Source organism: Pholcus phalangioides, unplaced genomic scaffold (assembly GCF_987345545.1).
Source record: "Pholcus phalangioides strain wild (caught in Gottingen) unplaced genomic scaffold, Ppha-v1.0 ptg000015l_1, whole genome shotgun sequence".
Lineage (NCBI taxonomy): Eukaryota > Metazoa > Arthropoda > Arachnida > Araneae > Pholcidae > Pholcus > Pholcus phalangioides.
In genome coordinates, this window is record NW_028301608.1 from 62,339,280 (window position 1) to 62,358,346 (window position 19,067).

The 19,067-nt window shown below is 35.3% G+C and overlaps 1 protein-coding gene across 1 annotated transcript; it reads right to left on the minus strand.

The window, feature by feature from the left end:
- Nucleotides 1-1,886: 1,886 nt before the first annotated feature.
- Nucleotides 1,887-17,845, minus strand: LOC149076426 (fatty-acid amide hydrolase 2-B-like). The gene is made up of 8 exons (XM_089243988.1): nucleotides 17,356-17,845; nucleotides 13,343-13,527; nucleotides 11,562-11,781; nucleotides 8,550-8,759; nucleotides 6,995-7,114; nucleotides 4,295-4,446; nucleotides 2,699-2,797; nucleotides 1,887-2,572 (listed from the first exon to the last, which is right to left on the minus strand). The coding sequence occupies exons 2-8, from the start codon at nucleotides 13,520-13,522 to the stop codon at nucleotides 1,976-1,978; spliced, it is 1,578 nt and encodes a 525-aa protein (XP_089100114.1). The 5' UTR covers nucleotides 13,523-13,527; nucleotides 17,356-17,845; the 3' UTR covers nucleotides 1,887-1,975.
- Nucleotides 17,846-19,067: the final 1,222 nt, after the last annotated feature.

Below are 19,067 nucleotides of genomic sequence, written 5' to 3' on the forward strand. Positions count from 1 at the left end.
CGCCACGTTTGCTAGGTCTTCGGGAGATAGATCAGTTTCACTACAAGGTGGGCGTGGCGACTTGTATACAGCTTCGCTCTTGTTATCTATATCGGAATTTCCTTATATTTTCGGGTTGAAATTTCTTTCAGTTTAGTTTGATTAAATTTCCTGATCTTAAAGCTTAATGTTCTTTGTGCCTTGAGATACAGCACGAAATCTCCTGCGTATTCTTCTGTTCTCCTACTTCTGGGGTGAGGAGTAACAGAGGAGTCGTGACAGGCGGCAAATAGGGGTTACAAAGAACTGTGAAAAAAAATTCAAATGTGAAGAAACAAAGTTTCTCTAAGTAGAATATGGTTGGAAAAAGTGTGCCGGAAAAAGTATGGCGATTACTTTTAGAATCCAGTAGATCTGCCCATAAAATTAGGGCAATCTTAACGCACTGGCCACCCGGTCACAGTCCAGGAGCCTCCAATGATGGAAGGGGGTGGTAAGGATAATGAAATCCGATACTGTTTGTTGTTTGCTTTTTTGGAAATAAGTATGCAAATTTGTTCGCAGGTTATTCCAGTCAGGTAGGGGGCCTCTGATGCTGTTAAAGTGGCCCTGCATAGAACCAGGGCCGTCGCATGGACTCATCCGGCCATGGCTGTTTGGTAAACGTGGCCAGAGTACCTGTAAGTGCGGAGGTGAAGGGAATGTGACACATTACGTCACGGAGCGCAAATTTACCAAAAAATTTCACTTTGGGATATTGTCTGAGGAAAACAAAACTCTGTGGAGAAAACATCATCGTCAAAAGAAGTCCTGCTGTTAGCAAGTTGCCAAACTGGTTTGTTTCATTGAAGACAATCATGATTCCATAATTCCCACGCATCTGAGATGTCAACCGGATGCTGCCTCGTCAAATTCCGATGAGCATTTCTTGCCATAAACAATCGGTACCCACACGGGCACTGACGTTCTGTCGATTTCCGTCTCTACATGCTATATACTACATGCGCGGTTCGTCATGACACCAGCAACTCTCTTCTTGGTCCTTCAAGTAACCTTCAAGTACCCGGGGGCACACTCACAACTTTTATCGTTGGTAGACCCAAATTTATTGTCAAGTGGTTTTTAATCAAATATAGTATGTAGTGCATAGTTTGATAATTTCGGTTGCTAATGTTAACCGCTTCACGTACAGGCTTTTGACAACAAATTTGAATTATTTCTGACAAATCTGGTAAACTTGCCCTAACCTAACCGTACGTTAAGAGGAGGAAAAGAAAAAATGTACAAATAGTATAACAGATAAGAGTTTTTTTTTAAGAGTCCTCTTTTTCATTCTCACTCTGCGTGTTCTCTTTCGCTCTTATATGCATATAGTGGAAAGATACATTGTGTGTGGAAATTATAATTTAATTATAATTAATAAATTAAAAAATCATTAAAAGGAGTTTAGAAAGAAAGAGGGGAGAGAGAAAAAGCAACTTCTGTTGATAGGGTTACCGTAAAGCTTGGGAAGGTGAAAAAAAGAAAGAAAACAGAACTTGTTTGAATTCATACCGACGTTCGTACAGAATTTTACGCCCGTGATCGTAAAGAGACTATACTGTCTTGTACCAGGGTGCTGAGGACACTGGAAAAATCATTTTAGAGGGCTCCAAACCTGTTTTCGCACCGGGTCGCTAAATATTTTCCTTCTTTGATACGGTTTGTATGTCGTTCAAAACCTCCACTGAAATGAGGAAATATCACATAATCGGAGCCGTAGTGTGCCTTCTCGGGGGCACCGGGGTAGACTTTCCCTTGGGGCCCCTCTTGCAAGGACTATTCTAATGCAAAACAAGTATGTAATCTTTAGTGCCCCCCCCCCCCCCAGTACGTAATCCATAAAGTCTCATTGAACTGGCATATGATCATCGTTACTTAACTTTATTTTTTCACTTTTACTAAACAAAGAATTATTTTCGAAAACTTAATGAAAGAACACAAACAAAAGGGTCTATCACGAAATATTGGTTTCCGCAGGTGGATGCCAACCACCAAAGACAGTTTCGAGTTCAGTCGCGACGGCCATCGTGAGACGGTCGTTGAATCGATTCGCGACGCACTGGATGCCCACGGGCATCCCTTTGTGGAACGATGTCGGTATATGAGTGGACGGGTAATTGAGGACGTTGAAGATACCCGTGTAATCCAAGTTGTGATACTTCAGCATCGTCTCGTGTCTGTACGGGGCGGGCTCGTTCAGGGTAGGATAGATGAACACGCAATCGTCCTTCAACAGCTCGTCAAACTCTTCTTTCAGTTTCGCGAACTTCACCAAACCGTCCGCGTGTTCCTCGCTGCTGCACTGCATCGATTTCTCCTCCATCATGGCGAAAAACAGCGCGTGGAGAGTGTGGTTGGATTTACCGAAGCACCACTTGAAGAACTCTGCGGTAACGTTGATTCGACCCTTGCCTTCCGTGAGCTTTTCGGTGAATCTCGGTGGCTTCCCTTCCATCACGACATGGAACCACAGTGCGAATGAACCGCAAAGTCCTGGGAGGTCGACTTTACGCGTTTCGACTCCATATTCGTTTTCAAAATGCAACAATGCCTAAATGCAGAAATGAAAAATATTTATAAAAAAGGTTCTGAAAGCGGCCATTTTTTTCTCTTTAAGACAAAAAAAAATTTCCGAAAATCATTAAAAAAAATTATTTTGTGATAAAAGTAGACTGACTTTCCTGATGGAGCTCTTCACTTCTGGTACAACTGGCCCCACTCGAGGATTGTTGCCACAATCTTCAGCGTAGAAAAATTTCATCTTACGGAAATCGACCTGCAAACACACAGAAACCACGTCAATCTATCTGTTCACTTTACCTTCAGATCGATAACAAAAACAAGTCAATCACAAGTATACAGGGTGCTTCCTTGTTATCGATACTCAAAAAAGCCAGTTCCTTAACCTTTCAGTTCTTAGAAAGAACTTTCAATTATAAAAAAATATGTTATAAATACTGTTAAAATTCATATTTTTTATTTTATACCCAGAATAAAAGTCAATGTTCTTCAGGGATTGTTAAGCGGCGTCTTTTAGGCCAGTACTACACTATAAAAGTAATGATATTAGTTATTTTATATAAAACTTAAAAAATGCAACCAATAAGTTACATTCCAGCGAATGTAAATACGCTTAGTGGCTGTTTTTTTTATCTGATGCTATATAAAAGAAGAGCTTGAACATAACACACGTGTATGATGTCAAAATGAAGAAGCTGATCGAAATAATCAAATGTCAGAAAATATTCGAAATACCGATTTATACAAAAAAAATAACTATAATAACAGCTCACGATATCGCGTATATCTTTCTGAATTTTCACGACATTCAACTGGAATTTTTATACAAGTTGCAATACCTGGCTACCAACTACGAAAAATAAAATAGATATTTCCTGCGCATGCGCTATAGAAAATTTACTAAAGATAAGCATATCTCATTAAATAAATAATTATCAAACTTTAATTTCTACACATGATATCCTATACACAGTGCCCGATTTTCTGTGAATATCATAAAAATTGGTTGAAAACTCCGCATGTTATAAGCAAAAAACTGGCGATAAAAATTGTGATTTTTATTTTTTAAAAAAACCACATTTATACCTTCGTCAATAGACGTGCTATTCTCCCGAAAATGCACAGAAGTATTGTATAAAGCTGGTATAATATTTTGAGAAAGTTACAAATCATTTGCAGTTTTATCATCATATAGAGTTGATCGAAAAACTTTTCTTTCCCATTGGTTTTTTTTGTTGGTCCCCTTGATGCACTCGCGACTAAATTTCCACTGGAAATTGTGAGTACAAGCATGGCAGAAGTTTCAGAATGATTTGTCCTCTATGTTTCTAGAAATTCGAGGAAATGTATGAACTCCAAAAGAACGCAGACTTTTGCCAATTTAAGTTAAAGTTGCCACGCATTTCTAATATACACATCACGTATTTTTAGTTACGTCTGGTCGTTTCCTCGGAAAATTAGAGATCCCACACTGGAATTGGGTATACCATATCACAACCTTTTGCATCTGGACTATACAACTTTTCCATGTAGAATTTGAACATTCCTACACATCCGAATCTACATTAGCCAATGGGTCCACAGTATACTGATGTCGTCTCTCAATTTATAACATGTAAAGTTTCATCGTATATGATCGTTCGAATTTTTTGACAGGGGTTGCCTATTAATATTGGTCGATAGAATATGTGCCACTCAGTCCACACAAACGTTTGCTTAGTCGGAATGTTTCTCAAAATACGTAGCTACTTACCGGTGAATCCAGAGCGAGCCGTGAGAGATTGTCCGTGAGTACTTTCATAATCGGATTAAGATCGACAGCGTATCTGCATAGTGGTCCTATCACGAAATACTGTCTGATGGATTCGGGGTACTCGAAATAATAGCCGTTGTGTGGAACCACCCCTGCAAATACATTATAGTATATGGCAGATATTGACGAAATATTCATTCATTTCCGCAGTATTCGGTAAAATTATTTATAAATATATCAGCAAAATATATATATATATATATATATTCATTAAAAACACGTGATCTGGACTTTCCATAAGTTTTTTGAACGTGAAACTTTTCTCTGGTCACACTTTTGGATGATGACCTGCTCAATCATCCTCTGGTGATTTGGATTGAGTTTAGATGAAATTCCTAAAATGACATTAAAGGATCATTCTAGCTTCATTTGCCGAATGAAGAAAAAAATTGAACGCGACGAGTAAATGAGAATTCTTTCAGGAACTTAAGGAAAGGGCTTAACAGGGGTGTCTGAGAACTACAAAGTAGGATACTTCTCTGTGGATACTTTTTTTTCTCTCTCTCGGGTCTGAGAATTGTCTGAGAGAGCAGACAAAATTTTCTTGTACAATTCTATTCAATCTATGAAACGTCTGACTTTGAGAGTGCCATCTATCTTTTGCCAAAGAAAAAAAAACTGAAAAAAAATTTGCACTTGTGCAGACAAAAAAGCATATTTTGACTATTTGAACCCCATTGAATCATGAAATTACAATTTTTTTTTTAATTTGTAATAAAATGGGATTCCAATTTTTCAACAGTTGATGTTTGTTAAAATGATTTAATATTTTATAAAGGAATTTTAATAACTTTTCTGAACTGCAAAATTGGCAATTTTTTTATCTTAGCAAAAGGTTACACCTGCCCAGGGGCGTAGCCAGAAATTTCGTTCGGGGGGGGAACCAAAGTGACAGAACAATAGATTTGGCCATCTTTTTCCCTTTTTTTGGTCATTTTCTCACATTTCGGGGGGGGGGGGGGACCAGACCCCCAAGTCCCCCCGGCTACGCCCTTGCACCTGCCGTTGTACCTTAATCAGTTTTGTTGCACCACGGTCATATGCTGCACATGAGGGCCAATTAGATCAAGACCTTCAATTTACTGTCGATTCCGAACGGTAGCTTTTTTTTAATTCTCATCCAGAGGTTAGTAGTACTCCGAACGCTGATTGCACTTGAAGGTTTATATCGCGAACATTTTTCGCATTGAACTTAATATAATCGCAGTTTTACGAAAAATTTTCAGTGTTTCTTCGACTTTGAAAAAAGTTGGACTGAATAAAATATTTGATCGAAGTTTCCATGTACAATGTAGATCATACAACACATGAAACGCTGGTAGAATGTGGCCTGTCGGAGAAATTTGAAGTGGTTCTTCACCCCCACAAAGTGATTTTTATTCTCTAATAAAATTGTGGACAAAAAACCCCCGATATAAACATGATTTAGAATCACTATTGTCATTCACTCCTTCGTTCATTAGACAATGGGATATCCGGATTGCAGCCAATGAACTTACTCATTCCAGGGGTGAACAGCCCTTTCAGTCAAATATGAGAGATGTCTACCGGACGCTGCATCGCCCGGAATTTGGGGTTTTTTGGATACACTCGCCACTGCGGTGGTCATAGTAACGGACTCGCATCACGAGGTCCCGGGTTCGAACTCCACTGATGCCGTAGTAGTGGTCGGCTGAAGTTGGTTTTCTGTGGTGAATGAAAATTCCGATTTATTTCAAAATCGGATTTTCATGTATTGAGCTGAAGCTGAGCACCCACAGGTACAAAAACACTTCCGACGCCCGTCGTAGCAGGGAACTGACTTATACCATGCACCTGCAGAGACTCCTGTTGATCTTTCTGCACAAACTCAAATCCTTCATTTTCGCTTTCGTTCGAGCAGATTTTTTTGTTATTATTGAAAAAGCGTCCTCTATTGGCTTAACAAAAAAAAAAAAAAAAAGATAATATAATTTAATTAACTGTAGACAAGACACTTCGAGGTCAGTACCAATATTTCCAAGTCTGGGTTTTTTCAAGTTTTAATTGTAATTATATTTGTTGCAATTTACAAATGTTTTGTCCAAGAAATATATTATGCATGGTTTAAAAAACATATATTTAATATATATTAAATTATATATCTTTGCGTTTAACATATATTTACAATTATCATGAGAATCGTAACCCATGCGGCCACCCATGGCCCCCACAAGGGTGGAGCTGCAGTTTTGGGAACGGGACGATTCTCATCATTTTTTGTGTCTTCACGCTATAAATTGACTGTTCAGCATGCCCAAGTGTTAAGACGGCCCTGATTTTTAACGCGCCCAAATTGAATTTCAGTGGATGTATAAAGCAAAAATGAATTAATCTCTGGAGCCTAACCCCTATTACATCTCCCCCTTAATATTGAAGGGGGCCGCAAAACTGTTAAAACCGCTAAATGACAAAGTCCGGCCCTGATAGAAGGGCCCGTGAAAGATCCCAACCTAAGGGCCCTACCCATAGGTGGTACCACTATATTTAATCACTTGGGTGGCCCGCGGTGTCCGAAATGTTGAGCACCACTGATTCATGTAGATGATGAATCAGAACGATTCTTCATGTACTATGAATTTTTTTTTTTCCACGCATATGGTGTGTATACAAATTCTTTACCTGTGCTGGGCTTATGACCAAATACTCCATTCATCAACGCAGGGATTCTGATACTTCCACCGTAATCACTGCCCAGTCCGAAAATCGATCCGCAAGATGATATCAGGGCACCTTCTCCACCTGTTTTTTAGAAGAAAAGAAAAATTACTTGCATTTATAAATTAGAGCAAGATGAGTTATAGAGTGAAAGATTATGTAATTTATATGTTACTGCCATAGCCTAAAATTGGCCAGTTCGCAAAGTGGCAGGAAATCCCTTCAGGAAAAACCGATAACAAGTGACAAAATTCGGGATTGTCGCTAAGGTGAAGTATTTTTTCACCAACTCGTAGTCCCGCGATGAGGTACAATCTTTTTTTTTTTTCAAAATTCGACAGAAAAAAACTATACGTTTATATATTATTATATAAATAGTTTTCTCTCAAATTTCTTTTTTTTCCTCTCGTCACGTGGAGCTAATCCAATACAGCTACTATATATAGCCATGTATCGCACATTGGCGATGGAAAAAAAATGGATTCGGCGCCTACCGGACCGTCTTACATCGGACTTTGGGCAGGAATCTCCGGCCAATTCCAAAATCTTCAGCTATTTCGCGCATTGGCCGCAGTTCGCACTTTGGCAGTAACATATATAAAGGTAACTACACTATCTTTCAATAGCGAACTGTTCATAACCCAGTCTGTCGCTATTGAGGCTTTTTACTATTTTATAACCAACAAATGGCTTCACGCAATTCGCAAAGCAGATGGCGAAAATAGATGAAGGGGGTATGGGCCGCTATCACAGCGGCGATTGGGACCCCGGCCCACTAATCATGGTCATGGTTACTATTTTATTTTTGAAGTGATGCCCACGTCGGGAATCTTGTCTATTTAGTTTTGTGATGTTTAATTTAATTAAAGTAAGTGCCTGAGGCTGTGATTACACTATAAAAATTTTATATAATAAAACTTGAAAAATGTAATCAATAAGCTTGTCGGTTACATTCGAGCAAATACAATCGATAAGCTTATTAGTTGCTTTTGTCGAGTTTTATAAAAGAATTTTCTTAAAACCTTTCTTCGAAAAAATCCATAACATAATAAATTTATAAATTTAATAAATCATTGATAATTAATGATAAGTTATAAATCATTAATAAATTCATAATGAAAAAGTTATAAAAATTCTACCATAAAACCTGAAAAATGCAACCAATTAGTTTATCGGTTGCATTTTCAAGTTTTATAAAAGTTTTATGTGTAAAAATTTCTTCAGTTTTATAATCAATGAATATCCATGTAGGCTACGTATTAAATTCCCGATAATTGAACACATTTGATTGTTTTGTATTTTTAAAAAAAAGAGTAATATTTATTTCAATTTGTCCACAAACTGGTTCATTGGCCACCTCTTCAGCAGTAATGATGAGAGGTTTTCCCCGGCTGAGACAAGGAAAACGCAGACGCATTTTAATTTATTCATACGACATAGTTCCGAGGATGTCAAAGGTCTACCTGCATGCGCTGAAGCTAAAGTTCACTCCATAATCGTGATCGATTCTGACACAAACCTGAACTGCCTCCGCAAGTTTTTCTCGTGTCGTAAGGATTCCTGGTCACTCCGTAAATGTTGTTTGAGGATTCCCACCACATGCATAGCTCCGGTAAGTTCGTTGCAACGAGTGGTATCGCTCCAGATTTCTTGAGTCTTTTAACGACATCCGAATCTTCCTCAGCTTTGATCCCTTTCCTTGAGACGAGGCCGCATGTGTATGATAGGCCTGGGGATAAATGATATAACTTTTGTCATTAAAAATGTTAATATAGCCATATACAGGGTCAGGGTTCGGTTATTGACGTCTTTTGACATTTTTGACATGACAAGCGTCAAAAACAGGTTTAAACTGTCGAAAACCGTCAAAAATCTAAATGAATGCTTTTTGATAATGTTTTGAACACAATAGGTACAGGGTGATCAGCGAATAAGCCCTTATTTCAAAATTAAATATCTCTACAACAAAGATCAATAGAATTATGCGGTAAACGGTACGTTTATTAGCAAAACTGTAAGAATGTTGTGCAGAAATTTCGAAAATTTAGTTGTTTTTTTTAATTTTTTAAAATTAAAAAAAAAAAAAAACTGGAGATTTTTGGGTTCCGAAAATCCTCATTTGTGTGAAGAGAAACCATTGCATTCGCCTAAAGTTACTGCATGGGCTGCGGTATGTGCCAGAGGCATTATCGGCCCCTTCTTCGTGCGAGAAACGATTACTACTGAACGTTACGTTACAATTTTGGAACTATTTGTCAGCACACATCTTTTAAATTTAAAAAAAACTAAATTTTGGAAATTTCTGTACAACATTTTTACAGTTTTGCTAATAAACGTACCGTTTACCGCATAATTCTATTGATCTTTGTTGTAGAGATATTTAATTTTGAAATAAGGGCTTATTCGCTGATCACCCTGTAGATAACATAATGAAAAACTTACTTTTTTGTATATTACAATGTTTTATTTTTAAACATTAATTTATTACAATAATTAAAACAAAATATTGATTATAATTTGCAATTTTGAATTTTTCAACATAAGAGTCTCGAACATATAAAATATAGTTTTGTGGTTCACTTTATGTAAGCTACTGATTACCTGTGTTCAATTTGCTACGTAGAATAGAGCTGTTTATTCAAAATACGTATGATAGGGTGCATTACAGAGTTAGGTTTTATACTTCAGAAACTATAAATCAGTATTAAACAGTAAAAAAACTTATTGCCAATGTTGTCAAATAGTTTTAACCTAATAGATATGCTAAATAAAAAACACTTTTAAAGGGTTTTATAACTACTGAGAATCAATTTTGATATTTTAAATTTTCTGATCTTCCCAAAATTTTATTCCATGCAAAAATTCTCACACAGAATCTGTTAATACACTTATTTATTCTTTAATACACTAATTAAACTCATTTATTTTCATTAAATTTCTTAGAGCTTAGGATGTTCACAGAGTTTTAAAGAGTATTTTCAACCGAAGCAGAGCCGACAGGACTTGATACCCAAAGCATTTGTTTTGCACCTTTAAAATTAAATACAGCTTCAATTGGAAAACCATTGCATTATAAATGCTAATAAATATACCGTATCACAGTGCAGAAGTAAGAATAACTAAGTTTGACCAAGGATAAGTTTCAGGAGTTTCTTAAGCTTCATGTACAAGCTAGCATTGCCAAATTAAATGACATTTTAGTTCTACAATTTAGTATTTTGATCGCTAGATATATTTCAAAATGGAGAATGCACAATAAGAGTATAACTAACATAAGAGTATAATGCACAATAAGAGTATAATGCACAATAAGAGTATAATGCACAATAAGAGTATAATGCACAATAAGAGTATAATGCACAATAAGAGTATAATGCACAATAAGAGTATAATGCACAATAAGAGTATAATGCACAATAAGAGTATAATGCACAATAAGAGTATAACTAACACTAAGAGTATAATGCACAATAAGAGTATAATGCACAATAAGAGTATAACTAACACTAAGAGTATAATGCACAATAAGAGTATCTCAGTGATTATCTAGATAATTTAATAACAGAAATCAACATTACATATATGATGTAATAAACTTTTTTAAACACTTATCTGTTGTAAAAAGTACAGCAAATGGTTTATATCAAAGCCCATATATAAGCAGTTGAAGAAATTTTGGAAGGTCAAGAATCATCTTGAATCAGAGAATGTCAAATCATTCCATAGTTTTTCTATTACATAGTCACTTTAAACATTACATACAATTAATGTGTGCATTTCCAATGGGAATTTTTTATTGAAAAGCAATATTTGAGGTTTTTGACAAAGGTTTTTGACGGGGGGTTTTTGACGTGACAGTTTAAACCGTCAAAAACTGCCATGTGTCAAAAACTGCCAATCCTGTACAGGGTTCATGAAAAATTCCCTTTATTCTTGGATAACTCGCGAATCGTTCATCCTAGAAGCATACTTCCAGTTGGGAAAAAATATCTAAATAACGTGTAGACCTCAGATACGTCATTCATATTGCAAGGGGTTGTGTACCAAAAAAACGACTTTCCATCTTCAACAGTATAGTGCTGCTGTCTATGAAAAACTTTTCATTTACAATCAGTAGAATTTTTGACAATTTTTTTTTTTATAACGGGTTGCGGGACTTTTGGATCACCTTGTAACCCCAGCGAATATTGCACTTGAAAACAGAGTTGTGGTTATTTTTTGCTCAGGAGTAACCTAATAAAAAGAGAATTTATGTATATATATTAATATAACTATACGACTACTTGCAATATTAATGAGTATGTGAGATCTACTTGTTATTTGGATACTTTTTCGAATTAGAAGTATGCTTCTAGAGTTAATGGTTATTCCAGGACATAGTGACTTTCCTATTCACCCTGTACGTGATAATTATAAAGAATCTCTTAGCCGAGGGTTTTTCTTTTTCTTTCGTAATTCAGGCCTTCATACATCAACCTTGCCATATTTTTGATTACAATTCTGTATTGCTGTTCACGGATACTGTACATACCTTCGACGGCTATGTGCTCTTTGCAGCTAAATGGTACGCCTAGGAAAGGAGTATCTTTGGCTAATTCCTCTTCTGTCTTATTGCCAGAGGCGATAATCTCGTCGGCTTTCTTGGCGTCTTCTAGAGCCTCCTCGAAGCGATCGTCAACGACTGCATTAAGTATCGGCTGCACCTCTTTTATTCGATCGATATAAGCCTGAGTAACTTCTTGACTTTTCACCTATCGAATGAATACATAACTAATTCAATAAATCGCTTCATGCAAGAAAGACATCAGTGACAATAACTAGTTTTTAGAGAAAAAAAAAAGCGGAAAACACGGTCCAAAATTAGCCTTTTCTTCGTTTAACACTAGGTTTACCAAGGGGTCATTTTGACCCGTCTGAGAAAACTTTCCATTAATTTTCTTCAATTTGTAAAAATTGCTTTACGTTAAAATATCAAAAATTAAAAAAATAATAATAAAAACTAATTATTATAACTGATGTAATTTTATTGAGGTTCTTTTTTTCTAATTTAACTTCATAATATATAGCTCAATTTATATTTTTTTAATTAAATACCAAAAGGGGTCATTTTGACCCCTTTGGTAGAAATAGGTATATGTCAACTCATGGTAAACCTAGTGTTAAGTTTATAAATCTTTTAACGTAATATCTTCTACCAGACATACTACTACTTAACCGTACATGTACCTCGTATGTATTGAATTGAATGAAATGGCCACGAAAAATGTTGCGCTTTCATGAAAAAAAAAAAAAATTTAACAACATTTTCATTTTTCTATTCGCATTATCTTTTTCATATATTGCCTAAATACGTTGTTATTTTTCACTCGTTTCCGTTAGACTTAGGCAAGTTATTGATTTTAATTAAGGGGTCTCAAACCTTTTACCATGGTGAAGAACTATGCTTTAATATAAATACCATTAAAAATACTATTTAACCATTGATTTATTTCAAAATGTTTACACATGTTCTTGATTGTATGTGCTATCCTATGTCAGTACAGTTTTACATATCTCTGATACTTTTTTTTTTAAATTTCCAAAAAAAAAAAATGCATTGAAAATAGTTTGTGTGAATGGTAAAATAACATTACATCAATTTGATGGCATAAAAATTGATTCAAAATAAAAGAAACTGTGTAGTTCATGAAAGGAAGCTAAATTTTGAGATTTCATTGATTCAATCTTATTTTAAATTTCAAAATTTTTGAATTTTAAATTTAATTTTAGGTAAGATTGAGTCAATGAAATCTCAACCTTTTGCTTCATTTCATGAACTGAACACTTTTTTTGATATCGAATTCATTTTTATTCCATTATATTGATATCATGGTATTTATTATGCAAGCAAGCTGTTTTGAATGAATTTTTTTTTTTTTGAAAATTTACAAAAAAAAAAAGTACCAGAGATATATGTAAAACTTTATTCTGACATAAGCAGCACATAAAATCAAGAACGTGTGTAAAAAATTTGAAATAAATCAATGGTTAAAAATATAGTATTTTTAATGGTATTTCTATTAGAGCATAGTTTTTCACCATGCTATGAGACCCCCCCTTAAAATCTACAGGTAATATGCAGTGGTATATAATCAGCGTTAACAAATTCTACAAGTAAACAAATGACAACGTATAATCGGTGGATTATAAGCAGGAAAATACGGAAAATGTCTCGATAAAAAGAAATTCAGAAAAACGCAATGATAAGAATAAGAATATTGCGATATCTTGTACGTAATAGATGAAAAAAAAGTAGCAGATCGCTTCACTGACCTGTCCTTTTCTGATTTTTTCGGCTAGTTTTGTGGCAGGTTCGAGCAATACCTGGTTACGTATCGGCGGGATGGTCTTGCTCTTCCCATAAATGATTCCAAGAACAAGAGAACTCAGGAACTGGCTCAGGATACGGTAACAGCGTAACCAACAATCGTGTAAAAAGCTTAGAGCACCCATATTTTCTGTGCAAAGAAATCAATGCATTTGAATACGTAGAAGAAACTTTCTTGAAAAAAATAATAATATTACACACTGAATATGTGTGAGTATTTGGCAATTTCGTCACATAAACGAAATATACAGTGTCTCCTGCATGTTCTAATGTCGCTTTTATTTCTTCAACCGGTCGTCGTACAGTTGGTTCCAGTTTGAAAAATGCTCAAAATGTGTGCGAAATTCACCTTGTATCACTTTCGAGGGTGAAAATACGGTGTCACAAAAATCGACATTTTTATACGGTCCCCTCTAAGTTCCAATTGGAAAGTTGTTGCCCTGTCTCTTCTGAGCCGAACAAAACAAAAAAATCACGTTTCCAAGGGCAATATTCGCTGAGATATTTTAAATCAAAAACAGAAAAAGTTAGGAGGGAGGAACAGCATAAGTGAGGGAAAGGAGCGTCGTCCGTCAGTTCATGCCCTTCTTTTTCCCAAATTTTCTCTGGTTTTTGAATTCTAATATTCCAGCGAATATTGCAGTTAAAAACATGGGATATGTTTTCAAAAGGATTTGTTTGCTCAAAAGAGACAGGGCGGTAACTTTCTAATTGAAAGTTAGAGTGCGGGGGGACCATATAAAAATATACATTTTTATTTTGCGACACTATTTTCCCTCTCAAAACTGGCACATGGTGATTTCTGAACACATTTTGAGCATTTTTTTAAATTAAAACCCCTACGACAAACGGTTGATAAGACCGCATTAGAACATAAATAAGCTGTGGTATGCAAATCTACATCTCCGTTAAAATATTCAGAATACTGTACAATAAGTCTGTATCGAAGAATGGGTACTTCCTTTTTTCCCTGAAGCTGATAAGAACATCTTATTTATTATTGAATGGAGTATCTTCAGCAGACGATTAAAAAAAAATACAAATTCCCCATTCGCAGAAACTGATTAGAGATAATAACGGCTTCTTATCACTATTTTTCTTATCTTCATGATTGAGACAAAATTGAAACATCAAGATACGAAAAGAAATATTTCGGTAACACACAAACACATACACACTTTTCTTCCTGTTTCAAATTATTTCTGATCACCATAAATAAGACCCCCCCCCCCATAGAAAGAAGAAGAAAATTACCATAATAAAATGAATAAACATTTTCACAAGACTCGCGTTAAAATTCGTATTTTTTTTCGGAGTAGCAAGCTATTTAATTTTTTCGACAGGGCTTGCGCGACACATCACCGCATGGAAGTGATGCATCACAAAATTTTTAGTTTTGATTGCACAAACTAAACCCAAATATCAAAAAGACTAGCTCGAGCCCATTGGAGCAAAACCCGTTTTATTTTTTTTACGAGTGAGCGAGCGGGCGTAACGTCCAACAAAATACTATACAATCATAATTATTATTATTTAACGTTTTTACATGATTTTTGAAGCCTTTTCTGTCACGTGTCAATATCGTATCGATCAAAGAACAAACAGACCGTTCATTACACGTTAAATTTCAAACCTTTTTTTTTATGAGAACCAAACAAAACAATTTTTTTTGTTACTCTTTACACTATATATATAAATGTTTGTCAAACTGAATCTCGAAGAACATTGGTGTAAGGTGTCGGAATTCGTTCCGAATTTTTCACAATCCAATCAAATAACTACTTATAAAACAGTTTTCTTAAGGGCAAAATTATACAGGGTGCACAGCAAACAGCGGGTATGGCATTTTACTGGTGAGCCAAAGAATACCTCTAATTAGAAAAAGTTTTCAAATAACGTGTAGTACTCAGATATGCCATTCATGTTCCAAGGGGTTATACAGCTATTACTATAAAAAAAAAACTTAACTTCGTAATAACCTCCGCGTGCCCCAGAACCTAATTAGAAAGTTGTCTTGTCTCTCGTGATACCAACAAAAAAAAAATTCCACGTTCCTAAGTGCAATATTCTATGAGGTAATCGAATTCGAAAAACGGAGGAAATTCGGGAAAGAACAGCGTTTAAATGCGGAAAAACCGCTTTACCCGCTTTTAAAGCTGTTTTTATAGCTATACAATCCTTTGAAAAATTAACGATTTACTTGAGTAAGTCACACGTTATTTGGAAAATTTTTCTAACTGGAAATACACCTCTGGGATCAACGGTTCACTAGTAAAATGCCATACACCCTGTTTGTTATGCAAAATGTATAATTTTCATTAAATGAATATGGAGCAGAGAGTGTTCCTCAATCTCTTTCTTTTTGCGGACGGTGAAATTAAGTGATCGATTTCACAGACCGGCATGAATGAGAGAAACAATTTGAGAACCTGCGAAAAAAAAAAGAAAACGATAGGAAAATTTCCTACCGCCCTACTTATTATACATGCGGGAAACCCATCATTAAGCTGGCATTCCTGCTGCCATCTGTTAAATGAAAACAGAACTGTGTCTGTTATAATTCTTCGAATGAAATTGGCTGATGTTTTTAAACTGTTTTGCTGCATAAAAAAAGAATAATATATGGTATAATACTATATATTGTTTATTTTTATGCTGAATGTCAGTGTCAATTTTATGCGCTGAAATATTTGTTTCTATCTTTTCACTGCTGCGAAAAATATGAAAACATGTTAACTGGTATTTTGAAGTATAAAATTTACACCATCGTGCAGCACAAAAAATAAATAATAAAAAATATAATTTATTTCATACTGCACACCAGTTTAAAACAACAATTTGTTTTAGTTTAAAAAACTTATAACAAATGGTTTTTGATCCTATTTGATAGATGGCGGCAGGGGTCCTAGCGCAAAGTTTCTCTATTTTAAATAACATTTTTGCGAATTTCTGTTCTATATCAAAATTTCGGAATGCTAAAACTCGTGCCACCCATAATATTAACTAAATTCAGATAGGGAACTGGATCGCTTTCATCAGGGAGGTTAACAGGGCTCACGTGACTTAGTACAACCACTGTCAACAAATGTTATCCAAACATTCACACCGCGACTATTATTTATAAAATTCACTACCCCAAACTGTCAATTATGCATAATGACCGGTTAATATGATTAATTTAGTTGCAATTCGCCACATCTGCTAATGAAAACTATTGATCATTGATGACAATCGACGAATGCGATAAATTCGGTGGCACTCATCATACTCAATACGAATCTACGATTACGTATAATCATCGTTAAACAAGATAAATTCGCAATATATGAACAAAATACACAAACTTTCGGAGGTTGAAAATGTTTGAAAAACTGAAATGTTTCTTTTAGTTATGCAGAATTACCGGATTTATCCCTTTTTCACAATGACATATGCACTAAAACATAAGTTAGACATCTATGGTTCCATTAAAATCTGTCCAAGTTAGGCGTCCTATATATGGAGGTTGGATATTCTGTTAGGGGGCTTTTTACTTTACGTGGATTTAATAAACATACGAGAAAACCCATTGCATGAAAAATTGAATGTAATTTAAGGATTGGACATTATTTGAACATTCTTTCGTACAAAACGACGATGTAATGAAATAATCTTTGAAGCTGACCAACAACGTGAAAAATAAATATACCATTGAATGTATATATATTCATAATATTCCATGATAATCTAGAGTAATCATGACCCCCGACAAGGGTGGGGCTGATAGGGCCAGGGACACAATTACCCCATCATTTTTTGGTTTTTTTTAAATATAAACTCAGTAAAAAGGCTTGAGAGCCCGCCAAAGATCCGAGCCTTAGAGGCCTGCTCCAGAATATGGGGTGCCATGCGGTAATATTCTAAATTCGATTCGAAACATGAAAAATTAATCATAATATTTATACGAAACATAACTTACACACACTGAAGATTTCAACGGAATCGGTTTGATTTCAGGAACTGTAGAACAGCTAAGGTCGACCCTGACACAAATAGTCCTTAGCTTCAGAATGTATGTGTGTGAGAATTTTTTTCAGTGGCTATAGCGTAACAAAAATAGCGTGAGGCCATCCTACGAGGCTGAGTAAAAAAGAAAGAGTGGCAGCAGAAATATGAGTTGTGTGAGGGAATATGAGGGTGAAAAACAGAGCTTCGCCTTATACGACATAAGATGTATTATCATCGTAGGCGTTCGTAAAACCAGCCGCCATACAGAATAAATAAATGGAAAGAATAAAAAAAACAACACTTTCTTTTTTTCGGCTGGTTTTTCAAGGACGCACAAACACAACACATACACATATAATTTATTATCCGACCAGCGATAGTTGTAGGAAGTTATGGCTTTTCGTAATATCAAGAGCATCCACGTGTGCGACGACACCACCGAAGACCTTCATCGCGATTGCGTGCGAAATTCTGGTTGAATTTATCTCTACGCAATAATTGGCGTTTTATGACGCTCACCCTGTGTATAAGCAACTTCGTAACATTTATTTGAAGCGGGTTGATGCGCGATCTTGGCTTCCTAGGGAAAAATTCTCCTTCCTTTAATAAGGAACATAAAATTTTCTATGCACACTTTAGGCACTCAATTTTTTTCCAAATACTATGGCTATTTTTATACTATTTAGCGCAAACATTTAGAATTTTATAATTGTTAGCATTTTTCGAATTTTAACTCCAACAACATGCAGCTTTTTCACAAATCACCAAAAAATGTACCTATATCTTGTGCCGTAGTTTTTTTTAATAATTTTAATAAAAAAATCCTCGTGTTAAAGAATGTAACACCAGAGTGTTGAGAGACACACAAAGAGTTCCGAGACATTTCAATGAGTGGTGTTCGAATAAATGTTCCTTATCTAACAAAATACTTGGTTTTGAGAAAAAAACATTCTAATGGAAAACATTAGCATGTATGATGCCTGCCAGCAGTTTTATATTAAAATATTTTAAAAATATTTCTAGTACAGAATATAACAAAGTCTTTAGTTAGATGCAGAAAATTTCATAGTATTTGAAAATTTAAAAATTCGAAAATGTGTTTTTTGGAAAATTTGCGTGCAAAAGCACGCAACCTTTAACTTCAATTAGGTAACCTACGTATCTGCGTGTTAACCTACGTAGGCATCGCTTCCAAATAAGAATACCAACGGCTAGAAGGGATTGCTTTTTCCACGGATATAGATGCCGTGTGGCAAGAATATGGAACAGTCTTCCATCAGAACTTGTATGTGCCTCCTACGCAAGATTCGCTTCCACTATTGGGGATTTCGACCTGACTCCGTATGCGAAGTGCTTCCCGTACTGACTATTATTTTTTTTTTTTTTCTTCCAGTATAAGTGCATTTCATGCCTTCTGGGGTTATTGTAAATAAATAAATAAATATGTCATGGCCCCTAAAATAGATTATTCGAAAATGACTTCAAAAAATATTTCATCTAATTGCAAATCAAATGCAAAACATGTCGTGTCAATCGGTTTGTTTGTTCTTAGGAAATAAAAGAAACAAGTAATGAATTACGGTGTAAATGTACACAAGAAAAAAACACTGAACGTAATTTCCTCAGATTGCGGTTTTTGAGCTCATCCGTTAGATCAGAAAAAAAACTACTGCATACCAAAAA